The 26428-nt window shown below is 40.2% G+C and overlaps 2 protein-coding genes across 8 annotated transcripts in view; both read right to left on the bottom strand.

Moving 5' to 3' along the window:
* Positions 1–87: 87 nt before the first annotated feature.
* LOC135434837 (peroxisomal acyl-coenzyme A oxidase 3) lies at positions 88–7273 on the bottom strand. The gene is made up of 6 exons (XM_064691558.1): positions 6985–7273; positions 3478–3638; positions 2121–3044; positions 1929–2054; positions 1395–1740; positions 88–1331 (listed from the first exon to the last, which is right to left on the bottom strand). The coding sequence occupies exons 2-6, from the start codon at positions 3610–3612 to the stop codon at positions 775–777; spliced, it is 2088 nt and encodes a 695-aa protein (XP_064547628.1). The 5' UTR covers positions 3613–3638; positions 6985–7273; the 3' UTR covers positions 88–774.
* Positions 7274–8954: 1681 nt separating this feature from the next.
* The window catches only part of Pax (Paxillin), a 29594-nt gene continuing 12120 nt past the window's right edge, over positions 8955–26428 (bottom strand). For 3 of the 7 annotated variants that reach the window (XM_064691602.1, XM_064691600.1, XM_064691603.1), the window contains 7 exons: positions 23688–23860; positions 23403–23628; positions 23194–23338; positions 23035–23126; positions 22828–22970; positions 12552–13271; positions 8955–9481 (listed from right to left, as the gene is read on the bottom strand). In XM_064691602.1, the coding sequence (XP_064547672.1) occupies positions 9215–9481; positions 12552–13271; positions 22828–22970; positions 23035–23126; positions 23194–23338; positions 23403–23628; positions 23688–23860 (1766 nt within the window). In that variant the 3' untranslated portion in view covers positions 8955–9214. Of the gene's footprint in view, positions 9482–11080; positions 12476–12551; positions 13272–22827; positions 22971–23034; positions 23127–23193; positions 23339–23402; positions 23629–23687; positions 23861–23925; positions 24028–25318; positions 25466–26428 lie in introns of those variants that run through there. The other 4 variants (XM_064691599.1, XM_064691598.1, XM_064691601.1 and 1 more) reach the window with 4 other exon arrangements.

Consider the following 26428-nt stretch of genomic DNA (forward strand, 5'->3'; position numbering starts at 1 on the left):
GGCCATCAAATATTCAGCTTTAAGTTCAAGAACTTAGCAAGCAATTAATTAAATACACTCCACTCCACTTTAATTAAGAATTGTAACTGATTTTATGAATATTTATTTACATAATTCGTCTTATTATTAAACAAAACATTCTAATCTAATAGATTTATATTGTAAAATATTGCTAGGAACACCATTTGATAGTTTCGGTACTAGCGTTAGCATCGATAGTGAAAGCAGGGGTATTCAGTGTGAAAATAATTATAGTAGGGTGTTTAATACTTTGCCTTTTTTGTATAATAATGAACGAGCTTTACATGAAACTGAAGATTTGCGCTCTCTTAATGGAATACTTATTGCTCGAATTTATTCATTCTCTTTCAAATCACAAACATGTCAAAAAGCAGAAGATTTACAAAGTTGTTTATACTTTGAAAAATTATTAAAATAAAGAGCTCTCAAAATAAACTAGTTCCTAGCAGAATGAGCATAATTACCTATTTCTTACAAAGTTAGTTAGACACCTTAAGGAGTTGGGAGCTTCCACAATCGATGCTAACGATTTGAAATTTTGAATGTGTATTACAGATTTTGTGTGTAGTATAAAATATCTATGTGTAGTTACATATAAAATGTAAGGTATATAATGTGTATGGTATGTTGCAGTTTAATTTCTCCGTAATACCCGATGCGATATGATGATGTAACAATAACTGCGATAGGGGCGAATTGAGTGATCGAGCGATCGACCTGCCCAGGCACTTGCGTTGTCGTCCTGCTGACCCTTTAGAGCTTTGATTTCTCCTGCGGCTGTGGTATGATGACGTCTCGCCACCAGGCGGGCCGCTGGAAGGCGCCCTCGTTGGTCATAAATTCGTTTTGCAAGTTCTCGTAGAGCAGGCCGTCGGCGCGTGCGATAACCGAGTTGAGGGCAAAGTCCGGCGGGGCAATGGCATCTGCTACGCTCACAGCCACATCCTTGAGCTGGGCGCAGCTCTGCAGCAGGCGCTCCTGCACTGCCCCAGCGAAAGCCCCACCCACCGCAAAGCCGCCCACATAGAAGGTGGTCATATGGTTCTCCAGCAGCCACATGGCATACACGTCGTACAGCACACGCAACACATTGGCGTACGGCTGCTCCAGACTCAGCTGCTGCACGTGACCCACAAAGCGACTGAGGGCACAGTACTCGGCATAGGCCAACGACAGCTCCCGCGCGCCCATAACCTGGGATTTGTTACGAGCCTCAAAAGGATGGACACCAGCCGCCAATTGGCTCTCGATGTGGGCGCTCGTGCGGGACATCAGATGGCACAGCAGCCACTCGTAGCAGCTGAGAGCAACTGCAACAAAAAAAACCAGGCTTATTTCAAGTTCTTCCAAATGCGGGCAAATCTTTTGCTTACACTCCCAACTGTCCAATGGACTCTGCTGCACCAGCTGTGCGTACTGCAGCTGCAGCAGGTGCTGGCGCCGCTCCAGGAACTTTGCGCTGCCAATTGGCGATTCCAGCTCCTTGGCGTTCCACTGGCGCAGCAGCCAATTGGAGGCTTGCTGGCCAAGCACATTGTTGTCGCCCTCGTAGGTGCACAGCGGATCATGGTCGGTGCGCATCTGCCCCAGCTTGGCGGCACGTAAATATCCATGGCCGCCACACGCCTCACGAGCCTCCTGAATAGCATCACGTGCCGACCACGTGATGCGCGGCTTCGAGGCTGATATAACCGCATGAATCTCCGCTGCGTTCTGTGTCTGCAATAATGGGAATGTGAGATTGGAGTAAACTTGAAGCTTGTTGGAGTCTAGGACACAGTATATATACATGTTTTTCTGGCCTTATAATTTGAGGCTTGAATACGTGCCAAATACTGAAATATTGTTACGGTTCACAGCTAATCTTACTTTACTGTACTTTCGGGCTTTCCTGCCGAGTAACCTACCAGTATATCGAATCCGTTTGAGTCTGCCTGCGAGCGAGCGATGATTTCTAAATACGTGTTGGTCATCTCCTCGACGGCAATCTTGAGCACACAGGCTGCAGCCAAGTAGGGAAAAATCCGATATTGCTGTGAAAAGAAAACTCAAGCGTAAGCCTTGAAAGAGCGCCAGCTGGAGGAGTATGCTCCACTTACATGCAATTGGTACTCAATGATGGCGATCTCCTCGCCCTGGCGTTCCGGGCCAAACTGTTTCCGAACTGCGGCGTAGCGGACCGCGATGACAGCTGCGCTGCACAAGGTGTTGGCCGCCTCCTGCATGATGCCAATACGTCCGGCCGAGAAGCTCTCCAGTGCGGCGCCCAGAGCTTTGCCCGGTTCGGCGAAGACGCTCTCGTAGACGCCCTCGGGCGTGACGTTGCCAGTCCGATTGAGAAGATTGTCGCGCGGTATGCGATAGTTGGTGAAGACGACAAAGCCGTTGTCGATGCCATTCAGGCCGCACTTCTCGCCAATATCGCCGACCAGGACGCCCGGATAGGAGAGCAACGTTTTCGGATCACGAATGGGTATGAGAAAGCCGTGCAGGCCGTGGTTCTCGCCGTCCGCCGTGATGAGATTGGCAAAGGTCATGGCCACGGTTGCCATTTTGCCCAGATTGCCCACCCAGCACTTGGCCGCCTCGAAGTCCGGTGTGTTGATCACGAACTCCTGCGAGCTGGGATCGTAGGTGGCCGTGGTGCGAATGCGCTTCGTGTTGCTGCCATGCGACAGCTCCGTGACGGCCAGACAGGTGATCACCTCTCGGTTCCAGGCAGCCTCAATATACTTGGTGTGCTTCTCTGTGCCCAAGGCTCGGATGGCATTGTTGAACAGGCCCACGCCGAGCGCTATCTTCACGGACAGGCTGGGCGAGTAGATCGCCAGCGCCTCGTTGATGTTCATCAAATACTTTGTCTTGGCCGAGAAGTTCAGGCTCTCAACCTCTTTGGGCACCAGATCCAGATGCTTCATGCGATTCACCTGCATGGCAGCCAGACGCTTCTGCTCGTCCATGGGCAGCGTCCGCGAGGCGTGCGCAAATAGTTGATCATTTTCCAGGCGACGCCACACCTTGTACTGCAAGAGTTATGAAAGTCGAGTGGCTTAATTACAGTTGGACAATCACTGATGATTGATAAAAACCCAATAGGGAAATTTTATTAAAAGAGTCAATTAACTGCTGGACATACAAAATTCACCACACCAATTGGAGATATGCTCCGGAATGCTTGACTGTTATTTAAATCGATGTTGGGTAAACGAAAGAATATATTGATCATTTCAATCATTTTCATCATTCAAAATGTAACGTCTCCGGCTTGCATATTCTCTAACACACATATTACAGACAGGCAGATTGCCCTATTTCACAGGCCAGATTTCCCTATTTCATAGGGAAGTATCCGCAGCAACAAATATTATGGATCTGTATCTCTAGTCTCGTTATAGATCTCACAGGTGGAACTCCTTACAGTTAGTTTTGCTCTTAACGAATGTTGTATTCACTCACCTTGATGCGCAGTCCCTGTTCCTTTTCGAGGATCAAGCGCAAACGCTTCCAGTCAAAGTTGGCGCGTTTGCGGTAAACCGCAAGAGCTCCGCCGGATGGCAGATCGGGTATAAAGCTTGTGTCCACGTTTTCCATTCTGTTCGATGTATATGTGTATGTAACTGCAAATGGAATATATAAAAATCTGATCAGCTGAGTTGTTTACTGCTGCAACTGCGCTTCGGCAATGCGGTTTCCAATCGGAATCATTATCATTACACTGAAGTGGAGCACTTCAGCTACGTTATCCGCAAGCGGGCGAAGCCATAGCAGTATAGACCGAAACGCTAGACAAGAGTCGATTGCCAGGTAGACATCGGCGGTGACCCACTGGCGGGTTGCAGAGTCACTGAAACCCAGCTAAGCCACAAGCCACAGTTTAAGAGCCACTGCTCATTGCTTAGAGGTGAAGTGGCTTGACAGTAGCGTCTCAAATTATCGTACAGCTTTTATCTGCAATCCAAAATCCAATCTTATATATCTCGATTCAAGTGGACTTCAATCCGAAGCAAACATAATACAAGTTTGAGGTGGGTGCAAAATTATTTTATGATAAGCACAGACGTAATTGAATTATCGGAAACATTCGGGAATTCAAGATAAACTCTAAGTGCCGAACAAGCATCTGGCCCTGTTATTTGAATTGTGAAAAACCATTGACTCATTCTACCGTTTATAACAGGCACTTGACCATATCAGGCCGTAAACTTAATTCTCATTTTAGCACTTATGAACAACCATAAAAAAATCACTCGTTGTTATTAACAAATGAAAGTGGAAAATGCAATGGAAGCACACAAATCTTAGACAACTATTTGGCTAATAAGCACCTTTAAGGAAACTCACCTAACGTAACAAATTTTCTTTGCTTTCTTAATTGTTTGTTTTAAAGTATTTAATTCGTAATTCAACTATTACATAGCACTTAGGTTCATCATTTATATTTATCATAGTCATCATCCAAATTATCAGGGAACTCTTTATTCGTGTTTGTCTATCCACAATCTTTACTATCTAATACGTATAACAGATCGAAACATGATGTTCGAATTCTATTCCACTGTAGCGCACGTGTTTTATATCTAGAGAGCATTTCAAATTCCGAAAAAATAAAAAAACAAAAACAATTTTGAGGTAATTAGCATAGAGCCGGCAAAAAACATGCTCAATATAAGATATTATTTGCTTTTTATGGATTTTCAAGAGTATAATTCCCGTAACTAAAATGTTTTATTAGCACCTCTCACTCTCCCGACTGTCTATTCCTCTCTTTTAACATCTCTCTCTTAACATCTTATTCGAGAGAGGGATAAGACACTGTTAACTACCCTGTATACTACTGCTTAACATCTTATATGTATATATATAGTAGTTATATTAATGTTATAATCAAAAGTGCTTGACCTAAAGACACCCTGTAGCAACTTTCTAAATTAGGCTTAATCTATTTGTATGTGTATATGTGTTGATGATTTTGGATTAAAAAACGTGGTATACCCGATTCAAACTTTTAAAGACAGGGTATTACATATTCAAGAGCGCGTACATTTGAGCACATTGTAAATACTTGAAAGAGTACATTTGCCTTTATACTACCAGTTCTTACCGGAAGATGATGCCCCATTTTATAGTTTGCTTAGACTCGTAAGCGGATAAATGACAAAAATTGAAATATAAAAATATCAAACGATTGCTTTAGTACTTTTTTGTAGTAGTTCCAGTAGACCGCAGTAATAAAAGTAAATATGAGAAGCACTTGAAAATGAACCGAAAAGGGGCGTGCGTCAGTCGAAAATGAAATTCACGCGAACAAAATATAAAAAAAAAAAAAACTGCAGCTAAAGTCGACCACGTAATACCCTTGCACTCGATGCCTCTGCTGCATAGACAAGAAATTGCAAGACTTTTTTATCATTTCCTGCCGCGACTCAATCCACATCTAAATCCAAATTCAGCCATGTTATTAATCGGTTTTGAATTTCCATTTCAATAACAAAATGCCAAATGTTTGTATCCAGAAAACCCTCCACAGAAGATAATCTTTTCATGGAAGATTAGAAAACTGACTTTACATTCGCTTCAATAAAAATAATTGTAATGAGATATCGTTTTATATAGATTTGATCAAAAGTGGTTTAATTAATTTGGGTATTTCTGTTAATTAGTTGCGCTCGAATTGTCGTCACACGAACTTGGCCTTTGTTCTGTTGTCGAGGGTTGGGTATGGCCGCCTTAAAGTTCGGCCAAGATAATAACGTATCAGTCAATATACTATTATTGGGGTAGGAAATAAATCGATTTATACGTTTTTCTGTGCTTTTTTCAACCTTGATCCCACACTTAAGAAAAAACTGCGCAAGCAGTCTGTGATATGAGTAAGTACGTAAAAGATAAGCATATAATTTGTTTATGCGTACAAGAATATAGGGTATAATCATATAATCATATACGTATATATTTGTGCTAAAGAAAGAATGCCAAAAAGCGCCAATTGGATCATTGTTGACTTGGGCTGATAAGATATGCATATAAATGCTGCATTAGTTTAACAGCCACTGTTCTGCTTGCACAGTCAGCACAGTGGCTGTCAATCTGTATAGCTACGTGAGCGCCTCTCAAACTGCAATCAGTTGAAGCTAACCAATTTGTCAGCGTACATTTCATATGCAAGTGAATATAAACAAATCGCCACACATTAAATATAATTAACGTACATTATCACTAATCTGTACTTGAATTCCGTGTAGAGCCCAATTTTCCCCAATTGGCTGATAGGAGCCCACCTGTGCTTACTGTAAATATGCACACAGAATTGTGACTGGACTGGAACTGGCGGACTGGAAATGGCGCTATTGTTATGTTAAATGAATTTACAATGCAATTTAAACATTCCTTTAAGTGCTGCAACAACACAACTACCCCAAAGGCAATAATAAAAGAATAAATAGCTGCAAATGTTAATTTCACTGTTATTTACATATCGCAATCATTGACAAATTGTTGTGCACAAACACGCAGACAGTTTGACAGTCTGGCGGGCAATTCAATTTGCTTTTGTGTGCGTGTCTGTGGCATAAATACACCTAATTGTATTTTCATTCCTCTTGCTCTCTTCTCTGTTGCCCTACTGTTCTGCAGCTGTTGTTGCTCTCGCTACTGCTTATGCGGGTGGCATGCGTGACTCCGCGTCGGATTCTGATTGGACTCCGAATCTGAATGCCACCACATGATATCATGGCTCGCAGTGCAAAGCACAGGCGCGCACACACACACACATGCAGCACCGTTGCCGCCGTTTGTTTTGTTAAGGACTTGAGTAAAAGCTCCTATTACATCACCGCGCAACAAAACCACTTTGTAAACAGTTCTACGGTAGTATTACAGAATGCAGCAGAGAGTCAAATGACTACTTAAATACACTCATATTTGCTTTGTGTGTGTGTGTGTTTGAATAAGTTCTTCACCAACCTGTAGCGCTTCCTGCGAACCCCGCGTGAATTTAGCCTCCTTTTGTCGGACTTTACTTCGGTATTTATTCGGCGCTTGACACGGGAAACTTTTTGTTTGTCGCAATAAATGTTTTTAACTATTCCGGCTGTGTGAGCAAATGAATTTATCGACTAATTGAAATAAATGCCACGAACTGAAGAACACAACAATCGCCACACACGAAACGAATGAAAACACAGCAAAGAGCAACGAGCCACGCGACCAGCAGGACTGACTGAACCGACACAGCCAACAGATGAGAAGTGAGTGAGCGGAGCGAGACTGACGATGACTGATTCATAACAAACGTTCGTGCTGGAACCCTACGTTAATAGGGAGCGACACACACACACTCCCTCCCTCATATATAAGGGAGCGCGGGCAGTTAAATACAATCACAAGAATGTTACTAAGTCGGCGCGAACACGCTGGCTGAGCTCAATGTCAAGCGCCAAGTGCGAGCGAGCCGGCAATCGAGCAGCCGGCCGGCATCTTTGCCAGATAAAAAAAAGAATTGCATGTGTGTATTTGTGTGCATGCACGAGCGAAAGAGAGTGTGGGAGAGGCCAATTTAGGCGCGCAGATGGTGAGCAAACATGTTAGATGTGCATCTAAAACTGTAGTTGAACCGAATACAATGGTTAAAAAACTGACCGGTCAATTACTGATGCTTGCGGGTTTGTGTCTTCGCTTTGCCGAGCAGTCAGCTACTGTTAATTAACATGGTTGACCTACTTGAAATGAATGAAACCTATATTTTTATAGATCTTGGCTCCCTAATAATAAATTGGATTAAAAAAAGTTTGGAGGATTGAGTGACTATAAATACCATAACTAACGAAAAGCTGATCAAAAGTTTATCAGGCTGTTGTTACTGAGCAAGAATTTGTATACTTTATGGGGCCTGATAAATACATTTTTACCTTTATTCCCATTTTACCAAGGCTGCAAACCAGGTATTTACCGAACCGGAATTGCTTCATTTTTATTACTTGGTTCGGTAATCAGTTTCATAAATTATGATCGAAACAAAGCAACAATATGTTAGGTCAAGGAAGTCGGAATTTTCACTGTGGGAGAAAAACTCATTTTCTAAGATCTTTGTTCAAATTCATTTGAGGAGTGTCCCTCTTAGATGATAAATGCGGATCATCGGTTTTATGAACGAAAGCTTATTTTTTAGTTTCAACTAACTCACCTTACCTCACCTCTTAACGCTTTAACTAATGGACTTTTAACATATTTTCAAATAGACGGTCAAGATAGTACGGAAAGATTTAAATTTTCTTTGCGCGGGAAACTTGGTAAGTTTTAACAGTAGACTCGTTCGCATTACATTTCTTTGCACTCTACTCGGCGAAAAGGGCTTACTTGTTGGTAATACCGTGTAAATGGGCCTAGCGTGAGTTTCACCCACGACGGCTCAATCTCATTGTTCCTATTACAGGATCACTTTAGGCATCAATCATCGCCCTATGTAACAGGCTGGAGTGCGCATCTTCGGCCTTAAAGGAACGTTTATTTTAGATCAGGGGGACAAACTGATTTGATCTAGACATGTCCGTCTGTCCAACTGACATCCTTCTCGACGGCCAAAAAAGCTGAATACTTCATATTTGAAATATATACTCTCATGTGCGCAGGTCAGGCTTATCATGATTCTTCTACAGCTTATAGTTTTTATATACAACTTGAATATTATCAGATAGATGGAGTTTGGAGATGTCACCTTCTATGCGTTACATATTTCCTGACAAAATAACAATACCCTCTACAAGAATATGAAAAAGTAATTGATAAAACTCAGCAAGTGTTTTTGTTTTTGAGCGCGAATTCATTGCCCTATTGGTTCAGGGTTCGTGTTTTTCTGTTACTTCCGAATTGCGAATATTTGAATCTGCCGAACCTTTAAATCGGCGGAATCAGAAAAAATGACAAATCGTTAATAATTGATTGCATTGTAATAATTTTATTTTCAAAGGGCAGAAATATCGTTTAACCATTATATTGGCTGGGTATTAGTGTCGTCTAATTGATTAATCTGATCATATATCGTGTGTCTGTGTTAATTATATTACTAATTTGACTCGGTTATACAAAGCGCAGATGAAGTTATGTAAGTATTGGTAGAAGACGTAAATCGTAAATCGTAAATCGTACAAAAAACAGTATTAAATCGTAACTATAGTTTGGCTGGGCTGGGCTGGGCTTAGCCGAATATCTTATCGAAGCAGGCGTGGCAGTAGGGCTTGTCCTTTTGCTCCTTGAACGTGCCCTTGTTCAGCTGCTTGAGACAGAAGGCGCACACAAAATGTTCCGGATGGAATTTCTTGAACATCGCCGTAATGCAGCGACCCGTTATCGGCTTCGAGCAGCCGGCACAGAGCGAACCGCGCTTGGCATGATAATGTGTCTCGCAATAGGGCAGACCCTCGTGGTCAAAGAACGAGCCACCCTGGAAAGGTTGTCGACAGTCCTGCGAAACGAAATAAAACGCAAAATACCAGATTAGTCGAAAGTTTTAGCACAAATATATATACAATATGTAAATGGATAATATTGAAATGTAACTGCGCCATATTCCGTAAGTGCACCTGAATGTAATTAAAACGAAAGAGAGCGCATTTTGGATGATCTATTATAGGGCGAGTGTGCTTTAATATTCGCCAAAATAATGCTAATTACACCATAAATTAGCCCAGCCCGAACCCGAACCCGCGTCCCGTGTCACAACAGATCTCGCAGACTTGAGAATTTTTGAAAATTAAAAATTCTGCAAATAATTTGCGGCAAATTGTGTGAAATTTTACGCCTTGGCCGGGCAGCCCAATTACAATTTTGTCAAACGAAATATTTTGAAATAACTATTGGCAGATGCTTGTACCAATGTGCACAGTGGGCCCAATACGTTTGACTTTCACATAATTGAAAAACAAAGGAAAGCCAGCAATCAAAATGATCAATTTTGGCACATTTTTTTATTTTTTTCGGTGTTTTGGAAAAACATTTCTAAAGCAGCAACAACAACAACAACAACAACAACAACGGCAACAACAAATCACATTTATTTGAACAATAACATTTTGCGCACGCTTTTGGCCCAGCTCCAAGGCACGACAGATATAGAATATATACGAATAGATAAATGAAAATATAGATTATAAAATATGGTGCTGGCAACAATTAAATATATTGCCTTGGAAAACACAGACAGCCGCCGAAACGAATGGGACAATAACATTAGCTATGCTTGAAATTAATATCCTTGTAGATTTCTTTATGTAATCCAATCTTCCTATAAGGGAGTTTATTGATAATGGAAGAGATATAGGAGGGGAGGAGGAGGACTGCAGCTTAATATATCTGTCGAATCTCCAATTACTTCAACTCTTCAACGATTTTAAATAGGTAAAAAGTTCGAGGTAAGATAATTGTTAAAAGTCATAGCAATAGTCAGAAAAGGGGAACTTCTCGAGTCAACTGTTAATCCGAAATAGAATATATGTTTAAATATTCTATTTCGCAGCAAATATTATGCGACTCCCTAATGATATAACAATAAATAATCTTAAAAAAAAGAAGAGGATACTCATAAAAATGTGCTTTGTCAATAATCTCAATGAATTTTTCGACTAAAGTCTACTTGACTTGGTCTAAAGATATCTAACTAAGTAGCATGTTCTGACTTGTGCTATAATGTCGATTACAAATTATAGATTTTTAAAATTCTTATGTGCTTATAAGATCTATTTAACCAAAAGTCAACAGCTTTAAATACAGCTTTAAAAATATTATATTTATAAAAATATTACATTTATCTAACTGCGCCTCCATTCAATTCTAATCCTATAATACTCTCTTCTAAGAAAAAAAAACATCTACATAGTTTCTTGAATTCTTAGTAAAATATTGTTTTGATTGATATTTGTAACAGGGCCAACAATATTAAATAAACACGAATCAGAAACTTTGGCATTTTCCAGCGTCCAAATTTGGCCCTCATATATATGTGCTATATGGAAATAATTTAAATGGAATTTATATCGCATTGAAAGAAAATCTGTTGAAAATCTATAAATATGCATATTTTCTCAAGATATGCATTCGTTTATTTTTAGTAAATTTGCATAGGAAAATGTCAGATGATAAGCAGAGATCGGGACTAAACTCTAAAGAGATAAAGAACGCGCCCAGTTTTCTAGCATAATGTAAACATGAATTATTTACATATGCGAGAATGTGTTATAGAAATGTACTCGCGTTTGATATATACAAAAATAATTTTGCTAATTTTGTGTGTGCTTTGTTTATGAGCGAAACGTCAGCAACGAAAATAGTTTCCACTTAGTTTTAACCAACCCCGCATCTGCGCAGGGGTCACGGGGGATTTGGGGTGAGGGGGGCGATTGCCGCTAATCTAATCCGAAAATCTATGTAGCAATATTGTAAATTGTTTGCAAAGAACAACAAAATCAATTGAAGGTCAAGGAACGCGACATGCGAACATTCCCAATCAAGGTCAAGATCTTGACACTGATCTTAAGTTTCTGGCGAGGCGTGGCATGGGCTGGCTGGCTGAAGGGGGAGGTTTTGTTTGAAAACGGACCCAGAGCCAGCCAAGCGCCAGGCTCGAATTAGATTTTTGTTGTTCTTTGGGTTTTTTGAATTGTTTTTATTTGTTATATTTTAATTTTAATAATTAAAAATTTTATTTACAAAAACAAATTACAATATTGCTTCATAAATGTTTAAATTTAAAAAAATACCTAAAAACTTAACTCTAAATTGCATATAGAAAAGCTCAACAGTTTTAAGGGGCGTGTCGCGTGGGTTGGGAGGTACTCTAAACAGGGGCGGGAGACATGGCCGTGGCCATCATAAAACACGGGCACAGCGCGCGGCCCGGGCGGCAACAGCCGACCTGCCCAGTTGCCTGGTGGTCAGCCGTGTCCAGTACCCGGTTAAACCGCCGCCTGCCAAACGGGGACGCAGTGTGTGTTGGTGTGTGTTGTGTGTGTTGTGGTGTGTGCTCCTTTAGATATAGTTGCTGCTGCTGGATGGTTGGAGACAGCGAGACACAGGTGGCAGGTGGCAGCTGGCAGCAAGTCGCGCCCCGACAAAATTCAAAAAGATTTTCACATTTTCAACGAAAATAGCCCAGAGAACGTGTGAATAAAGGCGGAGAGAGAGAGCAAGGAGGAGAAGAGACTGAGAGAAGGAGAAAGTGGGACGCAGCTGCCGCTGGGTAAACAACTATATGCAGATACAAATTGTATCTGGGCGGGGGCTATTTTCGGGCTGCTGAACTTCAACAAGTTGTTGTTGTTGTTGCTGCTTCTGTTGCTTCTGCTTCTGCTGCTGCTGCTATTGGTGGCGCCTATTCCTCCTCATCGACGCCCACACATTGCGGACAAACGGGCTTGCCCTCCATGGCATAGAAGGACTTGCCGCGCACGGCCTTCTTGCAATCCTATATATATCACATATATCATACAGATGGATAAAATAACTCTTTAAAGTTAGGAAGGGTTTAGGAGGTGACTTACCCGGCAGACAAAGCAATCCGGATGCCACTGCGAATTCAAGGCGGAGATGTAGTTCTCCATGATGGCACGGTTGCAGCCATTGCATTTGGGCGCAAACATCTCAAAGTAATCGTTGCGGCAATAGGGTTTGCCGTCGCGCTCATGGAAGCCATCCTCGCCGAACTGCTGGCCGCACTGGGCGCAGAAGAAGTGCTCGGTGTGCCAGGTCTTGTCTAGGGCCGTCACGCACTTGTCCAGAATGGCGCCGTTGCAGTAGGCGCAGCGCGGACTGAACAGATTGTGATAATCGGGCTCGCAATAGGGGAAGCCGTCGCGCTCAAAGAAATTGCGTGTGCCCAGCTCCTGGCTGCAGTGATTGCACGTAAAGTGCTCCGGATGCCAGGTCTTGCCCAAGGCGGTAATCACCTGGCCGACAATCGGCTTCTCGCATGCATTGCAGCAGCCCTTCTGCACTGTGTTGACACCCTGGCGACTCATATTGGCCTGCAGGTTGCCGAGCATAGAATCCAACTGATCCTCGCGACTGTCCTCGACTATTGTCGTCTCCTCGATCGTCTGCGTCAGATGCGCCTGCTGTGTGCCCCGATTTGGCTGTGCGTAGTCCGTCACCTGCTGCTGCTGCTGCTGATGCTGTTGCTGATGATGCTGCTGCAGCTGTTGTGCTGTTCCTGTGCTCGACTGCTGATCGTATCCCAAATGGCCACTGCTACCGTTGCTGACCTGCCAACAAACAAACAAAAAACAAACAGTGCGACAAATTAGTTAACTAGTCCATCTCCTCTGATTATCCGTGCCTCTTACGTCGTTGCTCGATGTGCTCGGCTCGACTGAATTCAACTTTATGCGCGCGCCAACAGAATAACTTTTGCTTTTTGCTATACCACAAAACGCCTCAAGAAATTTTCTTACAACAAATTGTTGTTCTTATTATTGTTGTTGTTGTTGTTGCTGTGGATTTGGTATGTGTCTGTGTCTGTGTCTGTATCTGTGTGTGCTTCGTTGCGCACGACGCTCTCCTCATAAATACGCGCCGAGCAGCATTTCTAGTTGACGTAGTTTTTGTTCATTGCCAAAAATACGAAAAGCCAAGAAGCAACAACAACAACAACTACAACTACAACAACAACAATTTCGATTTTCTTTTTGAATGTCTGTCTGCTGTTATGTTTATCATATTTGTATACGGATTTTGCTTGTGTTTCTGTATCTGTTTCTGTTTCTGCGTCTGCGTCTGTTGCTGCGTGTCGTGCGAGTTTCCATTTCAGTTTTCTTTCATAAACTTTGCATATTCTCTGCCGCTGCGCTGTCAGCTGCCCAAACTAACCTAGACGCCTAATTGAGTGCTATACTTCTGCGCATGAGTGAGTGTGCGTGTGTGCGTGTGTGTGTGTGCTTAGCTAGATACTTATCTAGAAAAACAGGGACGTTTCAGCGCCAAGGAGGACTTACTAACACATAATTGGCTAAGCCAGTGTTGATAAACTATCACACAATCATGCACATATAAATAAGTATATGCAACACACATACACACATGCACATCGGATGCATGCTTTCTTGCTTTCTTGAATAACTTCAATGTTTATAGTTCGATCTTCATGAAATTTTCAGAGCTCAAAAAAGGCATATAAAAGTGTGTACATATCAAAGATCAATGTCATACCTAACATATACAAATTCGATGTTTTCCATTTATATCAAATTCGGCGTGTCTAGCTCTTTTGGCCTCCGAGATATATTCCAAAATCCATTATGACACAATTGATTTTTATCAAACTCATGGAAACAGAGAAAGCTCTCGATCGTTTTACGTTACATCGATCCAAATTTGTAGTATCTACCTTATATCGAATTTTGAGATTGACGCCTTGACATAGACAGACAGACGGATATAGCTAGATTGACCCGGCAAGAATATATACACATTATCGGATCGGAGATGCCTCCTTCTGCTTATTGCATACATTTGCCGAAAACTATTTAACCATTTTCAATGGGTTTGGGGTATACAAATAAATATGTTCATATCAAAGATGGTATCCCTAGCACATGCTTTAAAAACTAGAGATTTTAATCTGCATTTATCCATAAGAAAATAATCCATGATAATAAATAAATAAATAATAATCAAAAATAATATAATAATGAAATGTTTTGCGTCTGTAAGCGAGATTATGAATTTCAGATTTCAAGTCTAAAGAACTAATATTTTACAAGATCGACGGACTGTTACATTTGCATCGGAATATTATATATGTACATAATAATACATATATTCAATACAAGTTTAAGTAAAAGAATCAAATTTCTGTCCCACTTAATCATTCAGACCTTCAGTGATACATCAATGTTTTAAGTTCGCCTTATTAGAGCCTGCTTAAGCAAGGCGCCCATCGTAGAAGCAACCCTCACTCCGCTACTGAATCCGATTGGCTTTCAATTTGATTATTTTGGCGTTGGCGGGATTTTGGGGCTATTTAAAGAAACAAATTTAGATACGTCTGCGATCAGAAGCTCGTTGGGGCGCTATAAAACTGAAAGCTTGCCGGTTGGCCAACAGGATTTCCCCATAAAAAGCGCAGGGGCACGTTCCCCCAGCTGCCACTTTGGCACACGCCGAACAGCAAAGATGCAGAAAATTCAGCGGCACAGGAAGATGCCAAGAGGAAATTGCGATCAATGAGCGGGTTTCATGAATGAGGCAGACGCGGGGGCGGGCGGGGGGCAGACAGGTCGGAGCGGTAAAGACCGACAGACAGACAGCAGATTGCCAATTCGGGGCGGCAATGAAAAAAAACCATACAATTATAGAGCGTTCATACAGTGAAATAAATATAGACAGACATATATGCTTAGATAAAATTGTGTATATCCAGATGAACGAATATTAAAAAACGTGTTCAAAAATAGCCATGCAAATGATTTGCAATGAAAAAGCTGAAAAATAAATACAACAACTATAACGAGCGCTCCGTGAAAAAGTGTTGACAGTGTCGACCCAAGAGGCGGGGGGGAGGGGGAGGTGGCAATTGCGGGGGCGACACCATCTGACTGCTGGCAGTGTCGTGTGGGCGCCCCAAAAGAGCCCAGCCGCAGCGACCAGTTCTGCGATCCGAGGTGCCGTGTGCAATATTGTTTATATATTTATCGTGTATTTTATTTTGTTTCGCCTTTTTCACGCACACACACACGCACACACACACACACACACGCAAACAAGAGGCCAATTTGATTTTCATATTTATCATCTCTTTGCGGCATATCAACAAAAGTCACGGACACGCCGCGACTCGCAACGACGGCAAAAATTGAAAATGATATTAAATAATTAACAGACACGGCCGCACACACACGCGCACACACACACACACACACACACACATATATGCACACTTTCTCTATGATCGTTCGTCAATGACATTGAATTGCAATTTTCAATAGCCCCTGCCCCTCCTACCCCTTATTGTGACCATCGCCTAGAGAATATTGTGCACTTAGTAATTAATTATTAATTAATTTGATGTAAGCAGTAATCTAAGCGACAGCCCAAGAATGTGGCTAATTAATTGCATTTCAGGATGATTTGCCAAAATGGAAAGGTTGACCACAATTCTACCCCCAGACGCTTTCATATCCATCTATATGCAAAAATCTAATCTATATCAAATCTAGTCTAGACCAAAACAAGAAGCTTAAATACTCTTCCCGTCACAAATAATTAACCAACTTTTCAAGTAGAAGTTTGTCGTATCTTAACTAAATACTACCAAGATGAAAGAGATAAAATAACCTCCTCATTCTTTAAGCCCTCATTTTTCTATAATAATGTATTAGGCTGAAAACCGATATGTCGATCATTTCCATTAACATATACATATACCCTTCCAGGCACTTCGCATGGCAAACAACTCAATTTGGAACCACATTTTGATCAGATGTTAGAAGTATAAGAAAAATCGTGAGCTTGAGATATCTTACAAAACCTAAAAACATTTTATGCTTCGTCTTTCGATCCAAAAGGAAGCACAGTTCAAACAATTCAGATTCGCCAAAAAAAATTTTGTTATTGAAAATTCGTATAATGGTCCGGAATAAATGTATGTAACAGTCCGTCGATCTTGTAAAATATTGGATTTTTAGACATTAAATCTGAAATTCATAATCTCGCCATCAGACGCAAAACATTTTTGTTAATTGCCTTCCGAGTTATGGGGGTGGGAATATAATTTGGCGCCTTAATCTGGCAACATTATTATTGGACAAAATTCATGTCAAGTAGGTCCCCACAAATACCCTACATAGACATAGGTCAAAATTTCCCACCCCCATAACTCGGTCAAAACTTAACCGATTTTCATAAGGTTTTGCTTTTTATTCATGGTTTGACCTCTAGATTAATCCGGCATCTAAATCTGGCAACACTATTTTTGGTCAAAATGCATGTACAAATAGTACCCTCAAATATCTTATAAGGACATAGGTAAAAATGTCCACCCCCATAACTCGATCAAAACTCAACCGATTTTCATAAGGTTTTGCTTTTTATTCATGGTTTGACCTCTAGATTAATCCGGCATCTAAATCTGGCAACACTATATTTGGTCAAAATTCATGTACAAAAGGTTCCCTCAAATATCTTATAAGGACATAGGTAAAAATGTCCACCCCCATAACTCGATCAAAACTCAACCGATTTTTAAAAGGTTTTGCTTTTTATTCATGGTTTGACCTCAAGATTAATCCGGCATCTAAATCTGGCAACACTATATTTGGTCAAAATTCATGTGCAAATGGTACCCTCAAATATCCTATAAGGCCATAGGTCAAAGTTTCCCCCCCAATAACTCGGTCAAAACTCAACCGATTTTCATAAGGTTTTGCTTTTTATTCATGGTTTGACCTCTAGATTAATCCGGCATCTAAATCTGGCAACATTATTTTTGGTCAAAGTTCATGTGAAAATGGTACCCTCAAATATCCTACATAGACATAGGTCAAAATTTCCCACCCCCATAACTCGGTCAAAACTCAACCGATTTTCATAAGGTTTTGCTTTTTATTCATGGTTTGACCTCTAGATTAATCCCGCATCTAAATCTGGTAACACTATTTTTGGTCAAAATTCATGTACAAATGGAACCCTTAAATATCCTATAGGGCCATAGGTCAAAGTTTCCCACCCCCATAACTCGGTCAAAACTCAACCGATATTCATAAGGTTTTGATTTTTATTCATGGTTTGACCTCTAGATTAATCCGGCATCTAAATCTAGCAACACCATTTTTGGTCAAATGCATGTACAAATAGTACTCTCAAATATCCTACATAGACATAGGTCAAAGTTTCCCACCCCCATAACTCGGTCAAAACTTAACCGATTTTCATAAGGTTTTGTTTTTTATTCATGGTTTGACCTCTAGATTAATCCGGCATCTAAATCTGGCAACACTATTTTTGGTCAAAATGCATATACAAATAGTACCCTCAAATATCCTATGTAGACATAGGTCAAAGTTTCCCACCCCCATAACTCGGTCAAAACTCAACCGATTTTCATAAGGTTTTGCTTTTTATTCATGGTTTGACCTCTAGATTAGTCCGGCATCTAAATCTGGCAACATTATTTTTGGTGAAAATTCATGTAAAATAGTACTCTCAAATATCCTACATAGACATAGGTCAAAATTTCCCACCCCCAAAACTCAACCGATTTTTAAAAGGTTTTGATTTTTATTCATGGTTTGACCTCTAGATTAATCCGGCATCTAAATCTGGCAACACTATATTTGGTCAAAATTCATGTACAAATGGTACCCTCAAATATCCTATAAGGCCATAGGTCAAAGTTTCCCACCCCCATAACTCGGTCAAAACTCAACCGATTTTCATAAGGTTTGCTTTTTATTCATGGTTTGACCTCTAGATTAATCCGGCATCTAAATCTGGCAACATTATTTTTGGTGAAAATTCATGTAAAATAGTACTCTCAAATATCCTACATAGACATAGGTCAAAATTTCCCACCCCCATAACTCGGTCAAAACTTAACCGATTTTCATAAGGTTTTGTTTTTTATTCATGGTTTGACCTCTAGATTAATCCGGCATCTAAATCTGGCAACACTATTTTTGGTCAAAATGCATATACAAATAGTACCCTCAAATATCCTATGTAGACATAGGTCAAAGTTTCCCACCCCCATAACTCGGTCAAAACTTAACCGATTTTCATAAGGTTTTGCTTTTTATTCATGGTTTGACCTCTAGATTAATCCGGCATCTAAATCTGGCAACATTATTTTTGGTGAAAATTCATGTAAAATAGTACTCTCAAATATCCTACATAGACATAGGTCAAAATTTCCCACCCCCATAACTCGGTCAAAACTTAACCGATTTTCATAAGGTTTTGCTTTTTATTCATGGTTTGACCTCTAGATTAATCCGGCATCTAAATCTGGCAACATTATTTTTGGTGAAAATTCATGTAAAATAGTACTCTCAAATATCCTACATAGACATAGGTCAAAGTTTCCCACCCCCATAACTCGGTCAAAACTTAACCGATTTTCATAAGGTTTTGCTTTTTATTCATGGTTTGACCTCTAGATTAATCCGGCATCTAAATCTGGCAACACTATATTTGGTCAAAATTCATGTACAAATGGTACCCTCAAATATCCTATAAGGCCATAGGTCAAAATTTCCCACCCCCATAACTCGGCCAAAACTCAACCGATTTTCATAAGGTTTTGCTTTTTATTCATGGTTTGACCTCTAGATTAATCCGGCATCTAAATCTAGCAACACCATTTTTGGTCAAAATGCATGTACAAATAGTACCCTCAAATATCCTATATAGACATAGGTCAAAGTTTCCCACCCCCATAACTCGGTCAAAACTCAACCGATTTTTAAAAGGTTTTGCTTTTTATTCATGGTTTGACCTCTAGATTAATCCGGCATCTAAATCTGGCAACACTATATTTGGTCAAAATTCATGTACAAATGGTACCCTCAAATATCCTATAAGGACATAGGTAAAAATTTCCCCATATCTCGATCAAAACTCAACCGATTTTGACGAGGTTTGGGTCGTTGTTCATGGTTTGGCCTCTTGATCAGCTTGGCATCTAAATCTGGCAACATTATTCTTGATCCAAATTTATATCAAAATGCCCCCCTTAAATATCCCATATCCCTAGCTCTTTGAATTTCCAGAGAGCGGCGCGATCAGGGGAATAAACAGTAGGACAGACAAAGTTAAAAAAAATATTGTATATACTATGAAATCGGCTAATCTAATTAATAAGGAGGAAACTCAAAGTACCTTAAATGTATTCCACAAAGTAAGCAAAATCAGAACACAAATAAAGTAATTGTTGTGAAAAACGTTTCAATAATAATATAAACTCCTACTTAACGCACACGAAATGTTCCACTTGGTTCTGTTTTGCATTTAATGGATAATTTCTGTTTTATTATGCACTCAAATTAATTACTTCGACAAGCTGTCATATTGCAGGCACCAAGGACAACCATAAATGAACTGCATGGTAATTCAGTGGGCCTTGACACAAAATATGGAGAATATATAAACAAATAACTGGGCAGCTGCCTCTGGCTGCGAATGGTTGTCGTATATGGAACGAGCGCGTGCTAGTCGAGAAAAAATATGACAACAAAATGCAGAGCACATCTGCTCAGATATATCATCATCATCCATCCGTTGTATACAATGTCAGTTCGGTTCTAAAAACAAATGTCCGAGCCGCGAGATGCGGCAATTGTGAAAGCACAAGAAAAATATTAAAAACCCCAAAATTAAATACATAATCAAAAAGCGGAAACTGTTGCGCCTATGGCCCGGTCTGCTGCCGGCAGGGCACATGGTTGATCGTTTAGAATGCAAAATTGGCCAGTTTTGTTTACTTTATGGCTATTGATTGATTGTTTTATGGACCTAGAGATACCCGTTGGACCTAGAGATACCCGTTGAGTATTTATAGGTATATTTATGGGCCTTCAGCTGCATGGCAGCGTTTGCATTATCTCTCTCTCGAATGTGACATTATTTGAGATCATATATATATGTCGAGACCATAAAGTGTGAGAATTTATGCAGCTTTTATAGGTTTCACCTTCAATTTTATTTAGCATAAGTCAAAGTCAAGAGCTCTTAAGATTCCATATAGCCACTAAGGGCGCCAGGGAACTAACACACAGGTATAACTACAGGTGGACGCAACAGTTCGGGTTGGGATCATTAGATATGCTTGAGCGACATGCGTCACACGGTTTGACATGATAAATTTGTTCATTTTATAGTTTTTATTAACATTTTGAACAACTTATATACGAAATATAGACTACAAACGTTTCGGTTCCGCTTTGTTTAGTGCCAAAAATATCACAAATACAAGGGAGCCTTAGATCTAATAAACAAGTACATATATATTTAATTTTCTCTAGCGTCAGTTTTTCTCCTGACACTTTTTCAGTGAAAACATTTGGTGCCCTGCAACGCAGTTAACCACCAGAAATGTTTTAGTCAAGCATATTTCGATACTAACTAGCAGATACCCTACAAAAGTGAGGTATATTTAATTTTTGAATTGTGGGTGAACATTTTTTTATAGAATCGATGGGCTCGACTGAGGGCTGACCAAATTGACAAATATACAGACAGACATTAAGGTTTCAGCTGCTATTCGCACATATGCCCCCTTCTGGCTGTTACAATGCATTGCACAACTTTATGATACCCTTTTTAGTGGGTACAGAATGGATACAGGGTAAGAAATGTGTATATGAAATATACATTAGTATATTATATGCATGATGAAACAAAGTAGACAACCAGTTTACAGATTGGAGTCTAAGGCTATGAAAGCTAACTTATTTGACATAGCATATACATATATACATACATACATACACACATAAAGTTTGTTAGTCAGTCAGACTGTTTGGCCTACTGACACAACCCAAACTGTATTTACCTTTTGTAATGTAGGTGAAGATAACATGAGGTTTCTAGAATTTTCACCCGCAAGTGTGCAAAACTAACAGAAAACTATTGTATGGAACTTTGTACAATCCGATCGGTTTCACATTCATTTTCAACATTATTCGCGAATCTGTATCTGTATCTGTATCTGTATCTGTATCTGTATCTGTATCTGTATCTGTATCTGTATCTGTATCTGTATCTGTATCTGTATCTGTATCTGTATCTGTATCTGTATCTGTATCTGTATCTGTATCTGTATCTGTATCTGTATCTGTATCTGTATCTGTATCTGTATCTGTATCTGTATCTGTATCTGTATCTGTATCTGTATCTGTATCTGTATCTGTATCTGTATCTGTATCTGTATCTGTATCTGTATCTGTATCTGTATCTGTATCTGTATCTGTATCTGTATCTGTATCTGTATCTGTATCTGTATCTGTATCTGTATCTGTATCTGTATCTGTATCTGTATCTGTATCTGTATCTGTATCTGTATCTGTATCTGTATCTGTATCTGTATCTGTATCTGTATCTGTATCTGTATCTGTATCTGTATCTGTATCTGTATCTGTATCTGTATCTGTATCTGTATCTGTATCTGTATCTGTATCTGTATCTGTATCTGTATCTGTATCTGTATCTGTATCTGTATCTGTATCTGTATCTGTATCTGTATCTGTATCTGTATCTGTATCTGTATCTGTATCTGTATCTGTATCTGTATCTGTATCTGTATCTGTATCTGTATCTGTATCTGTATCTGTATCTGTATCTGTATCTGTATCTGTATCTGTATCTGTATCTGTATCTGTATCTGTATCTGTATCTGTATCTGTATCTGTATCTGTATCTGTATCTGTATCTGTATCTGTATCTGTATCTGTATCTGTATCTGTATCTGTATCTGTATCTGTATCTGTACCTGTATCTGTATCTGTATCTGTATCTGTATCTGTATCTGTATCTGTATCTGTATCTGTATCTGTATCTGTATCTGTATCTGTATCTGTATCTGTATCTGTATCTGTATCTGTATCTGTATCTGTATCTGTATCTGTAGATACACGCTAATAATGATCATGAAATCTCAAAACTCATAACTGCCACAAAAATGGTTATCACGGTTTCGGTTTTAGTTACAGAAACTGGTAGCATTGTAATATTTGTGAATTGTGTAGCATACTTTCGGGAGATTTCTGTAAACATCTGCTATTTCGAAAAAAGCATCGATTGATGTTTTATAAACAAGTGTTGGCTTACCTTAAAGTCCGACAAGGAAGCCATTAAATCATCCAACTCCTTGGTGGCCTGCGATGTGTAGCCTTGATGCTGAGGTGCAGGCGCTGCTAGATTTGGCGTATACGAATCTTTCTTCTGCACGATCTGCTCCTCGATGGAACCAACTATACACAATGGGTAATTCAAGTTAATAAATTGTATGTATATTGCACGGACTTTGCACAGTACCTGGTCCATCGGGTCCCGAGAGTTTTTCGGTTTTCGTTTCGCGCACCGTAATAGTCACGTGTCGACCTGGCGTTGGAGATTTGTGTGCAGTTCTTGAGAGAATAAGGAAAGGCATAAAATTAGGTGCAATGAAACAAAAAACAAAAAAAAAACACCTACCCATTGGGTACAGCATATATGTGCGCGTTGTCCAGCTCGTTAAGAAGGCTGTCGACAGAGGGTCGCTCTTCCACCGAAGCGTAGCTGTTGAAAGTGTTGTATTTGGAGACGGGCGAGCTGTAGTTGGTAGGCACCTCGACTTCAGCTGATTTAAGGAGACAGGGAGAGATTAGAATGTGTCTCTTTATTCTGATTGAGCTCCTACTCACCCTTACGTTCTCCGCTGCCATTATTGTAACGCGCATGCTGCAAATCCTGCAGAAGCGAATCTAACTCAGACAATCCGGAGCTGTTCTGCGGTAAGCCCTGTCCATTATTGAAGCCCGATCGTGGCAGCGAGCCGGTGCCTTGATGCTGATAGCCATTGCTCTGGCTGGAGCCATTGAAGTCGGCAGCAGTGGGCGTGCGCGTCTCCGAGCTGTAATGTTCCTGATACTGCACAAAAAAAAACCAGATTTATTAACTAAATTCAATCCCAAACTCTTGCCACTTACCACTTGCGGCTGCGCCTTGCCCCTCAGGCTGCCATAGCCGGGCGTGTTGTCAACAAATTGTTGTTGCTGCTGCTGCAGCTGCTGCTTGGGCTGGACAGTGCCGTACTGCGGCTGCAGCTGTGGCTGTGGCGGCTGCCCCGGCACGCTGTTCTGCAAATCCGCAAGGAGTGCATCTGGAAAAACAACGAGATAGGTTTAAGTATTGCTGCAACATTTTTGTGGTGCAGCCAATAGGCACCCAGATTATCGTAGTCGCCGTAGTTAGCCATGGCCTATACACTCCGCTCAGACAATGTCAACCACCTAACGTAACTCTTCTGACGCATAGCAAACTGATAGCTGCCGTCTAACCAAATGTTTCACTTTGCTTTATTCGTATATCTTGGCCAAAGCTACAGATAAGAAGTCACCGATGAGTATGTCAACACATGTGTTTGCCTTTTGTGAGGCTTTATCAGCGGACTTAAGCAAAAATAAGTTTTTTTTATAACGAAAACTTGAAGTTTTTGGGGCTTTTATTGTTTAACGGGGTTCGTGTCCTAACTAAGCCGTGTGTGTAAAATATGGGCTAAAGCTTGTTACCTAACTTTGACTAACTAAACTAACACACTTATTGCAAAACAAAACTATTTCTATACTATATTATTTCTATATCATAATATTCATTATGCGTTTATAATACCTTCTTCCCTCGATTGAGGGATGATAAATGCATTAAATGACAAGTAAAAATATTAAACAAAAGAACCGTTCTGAAATTGGCTACACAAAACGTTAAAGGCGTAAATAAAATCCTGTTGCCTAAATTCTGAGATGAATCGAGCCGCGAATATAAATCTAAATAGCCGTCAAATCATTTAAAAATACCAAATTTTTGCTACATTTTAAAAGATAGTTTCTAGCAGTATGTCATTAACTTTGTATTTTATAATTAACTCATACAACTTTTGATAATTTAAGTTTGTAAGTGTAATTAACTAACTTTCGAATTATACTTAAACATAACATGTCTCAAAATCGACATTTATCGATATTATAAGATTAAGTGAAGATAGCGATAATATACTCATAGGAGAATATATCTTTAAATTGTATCTCTAGCATTTGTAGTTCCGAGATTGACACATTCTCACAGACGGACAAATATATACCCTTTAAGAGGTCGGATATGCTTCCTTCTGTTTTTAGATACATTTGCGCACATCCATTAAGCCAAGAGAAGAGGAACAGAACAAATTACAAACTAGCTGAATGTAGAAACAGGTGCTTTAGCTGAACCTCTAGGCGAGGTATCGGTTCACGGAGACACGAAAACTAATTTGTCTAGGTATGTAGACATGTTATAAGAACATAATATAGATCCTTATATCATTCTGTTGGTAGTTCCATACACTTTCGTTGTGGCGAGACACCTTCAAGCAATACTGCAATAGGTATCGATCTCGAGTCTATCTACTGACAATAATCGTGATATTATTAGTTATTTGATTGTTAAAACCAGGCCAAGGCCGTTGACCCTTTTTCGAAATGCATTCGAACTTGACCTTGGCATTAGAACTCTGCCGCCTAACAATCTGGCCGGCCCCAGCCCACATTCAAAGCTCGTCACGCACTTGGCAACATGGACTTACCCAAGCGTCTCTCGAACGCGCCCACTTTAAAGCAGTCGTTGAGGGGCGTGCTGTGGAACGACGATGATATCAGTTTCGAAGACATTACTTAGCCCAAAACGAAAATATGGCCAAAATTGATGAAGACGCTGAACGGGGCACAAACGTTTCGGTTAGTTCCTTTAATAGAAATGTTCGCGTAACTTGGCTTAAACAACAACAACAACAACAATATCAACTGAAGCAAATAGAGAAATTTAAACTAGCCGAGTTTGAGCAAAGCCAAAAGCTGCATGAAAACTCAATCGGAAAGCAAAGCCAAAGCCAAAGCCATCGACTCCCACACTGCGCCCATAATGGCCATAAGCAGTGAGTAGAGACGGGGGAGGGGGAAAGGGAGGGGAAGGGGGGACGGACGACCATCGACAGCAGACAGTAGACGAGGTCTACACACAATTTTTTTTTTGATATGTTTCTCGTGGGACGAACTAGTCGAGCGAGCTAAAAATCACACCAGGGCACGAAATATCGCATATATGATGATTATATAAATATATAAATGAATTCGTGCGTGTGTGCGTGTGTGTGTGTGTGTGTGTGTGTGAGTGTGCCTCGTTGAAAATATATTTGATCAAATTAACGTTGTTTGCATTCGATTTGGCTATAATTTGGCTAAAAGCAACAAACAAACAAGACAGAATGTGCTCTAGTTGCATGTGCCCGACGTTGAAATACCCTGTGCCCAAATACGATTTGCCGTAACATGTGCTTCTTCTTGCCCTAGCCCTAAATTCTAATAAATTCATTCATAAATGAAATTTGTATTTGTTGATCGTTAGTTTTGACATTTACTGTGCTTAAAGATGACATTAATTTGTGTGTATATCCCAGAAACAAAGGATATACTTCTTGTCTTGTGTTCTGATGAAAAGCTCTAGTTTTTTATTATTATTTATCGTCTTAGAGAAACGGGAAGAGTATCGATCATTTTTAAATAAAATTGAGAAGTTTATATTCCCTGAGATCACATTTCTACAGATTTGCTCCACTGTACCCATATTTATTGGTTACATGGTGTAAAATCCACAAAGGCAGGGCACAAAATATGGCAAATGGCTGTTGGGTTGGGTT

This window comes from Drosophila montana, unplaced genomic scaffold (genome assembly GCF_035044405.1).
Source record: "Drosophila montana isolate Dmon_TW-CO22-7 unplaced genomic scaffold, ASM3504440v1 contig_3440_1, whole genome shotgun sequence".
Classification (NCBI taxonomy): Eukaryota; Metazoa; Arthropoda; class Insecta; order Diptera; family Drosophilidae; genus Drosophila; species Drosophila montana.

Coding starts and splice junctions, on each gene's coding strand:
- LOC135434837 (XM_064691558.1), bottom strand. CDS start 3,612: ATGGAAAACGTGGACACAAGCTTTATACCCGATCTGCCATCCGGCGGA. Junction 3,045..3,477: donor AACAGGGACTGCGCATCAAG/GTGAGTGAATAC, acceptor TAACTCTTGCAG/TACAAGGTGTGGCGTCGCCT. Junction 2,055..2,120: donor TCATTGAGTACCAATTGCAT/GTAAGTGGAGCA, acceptor TTCTTTTCACAG/CAATATCGGATTTTTCCCTA.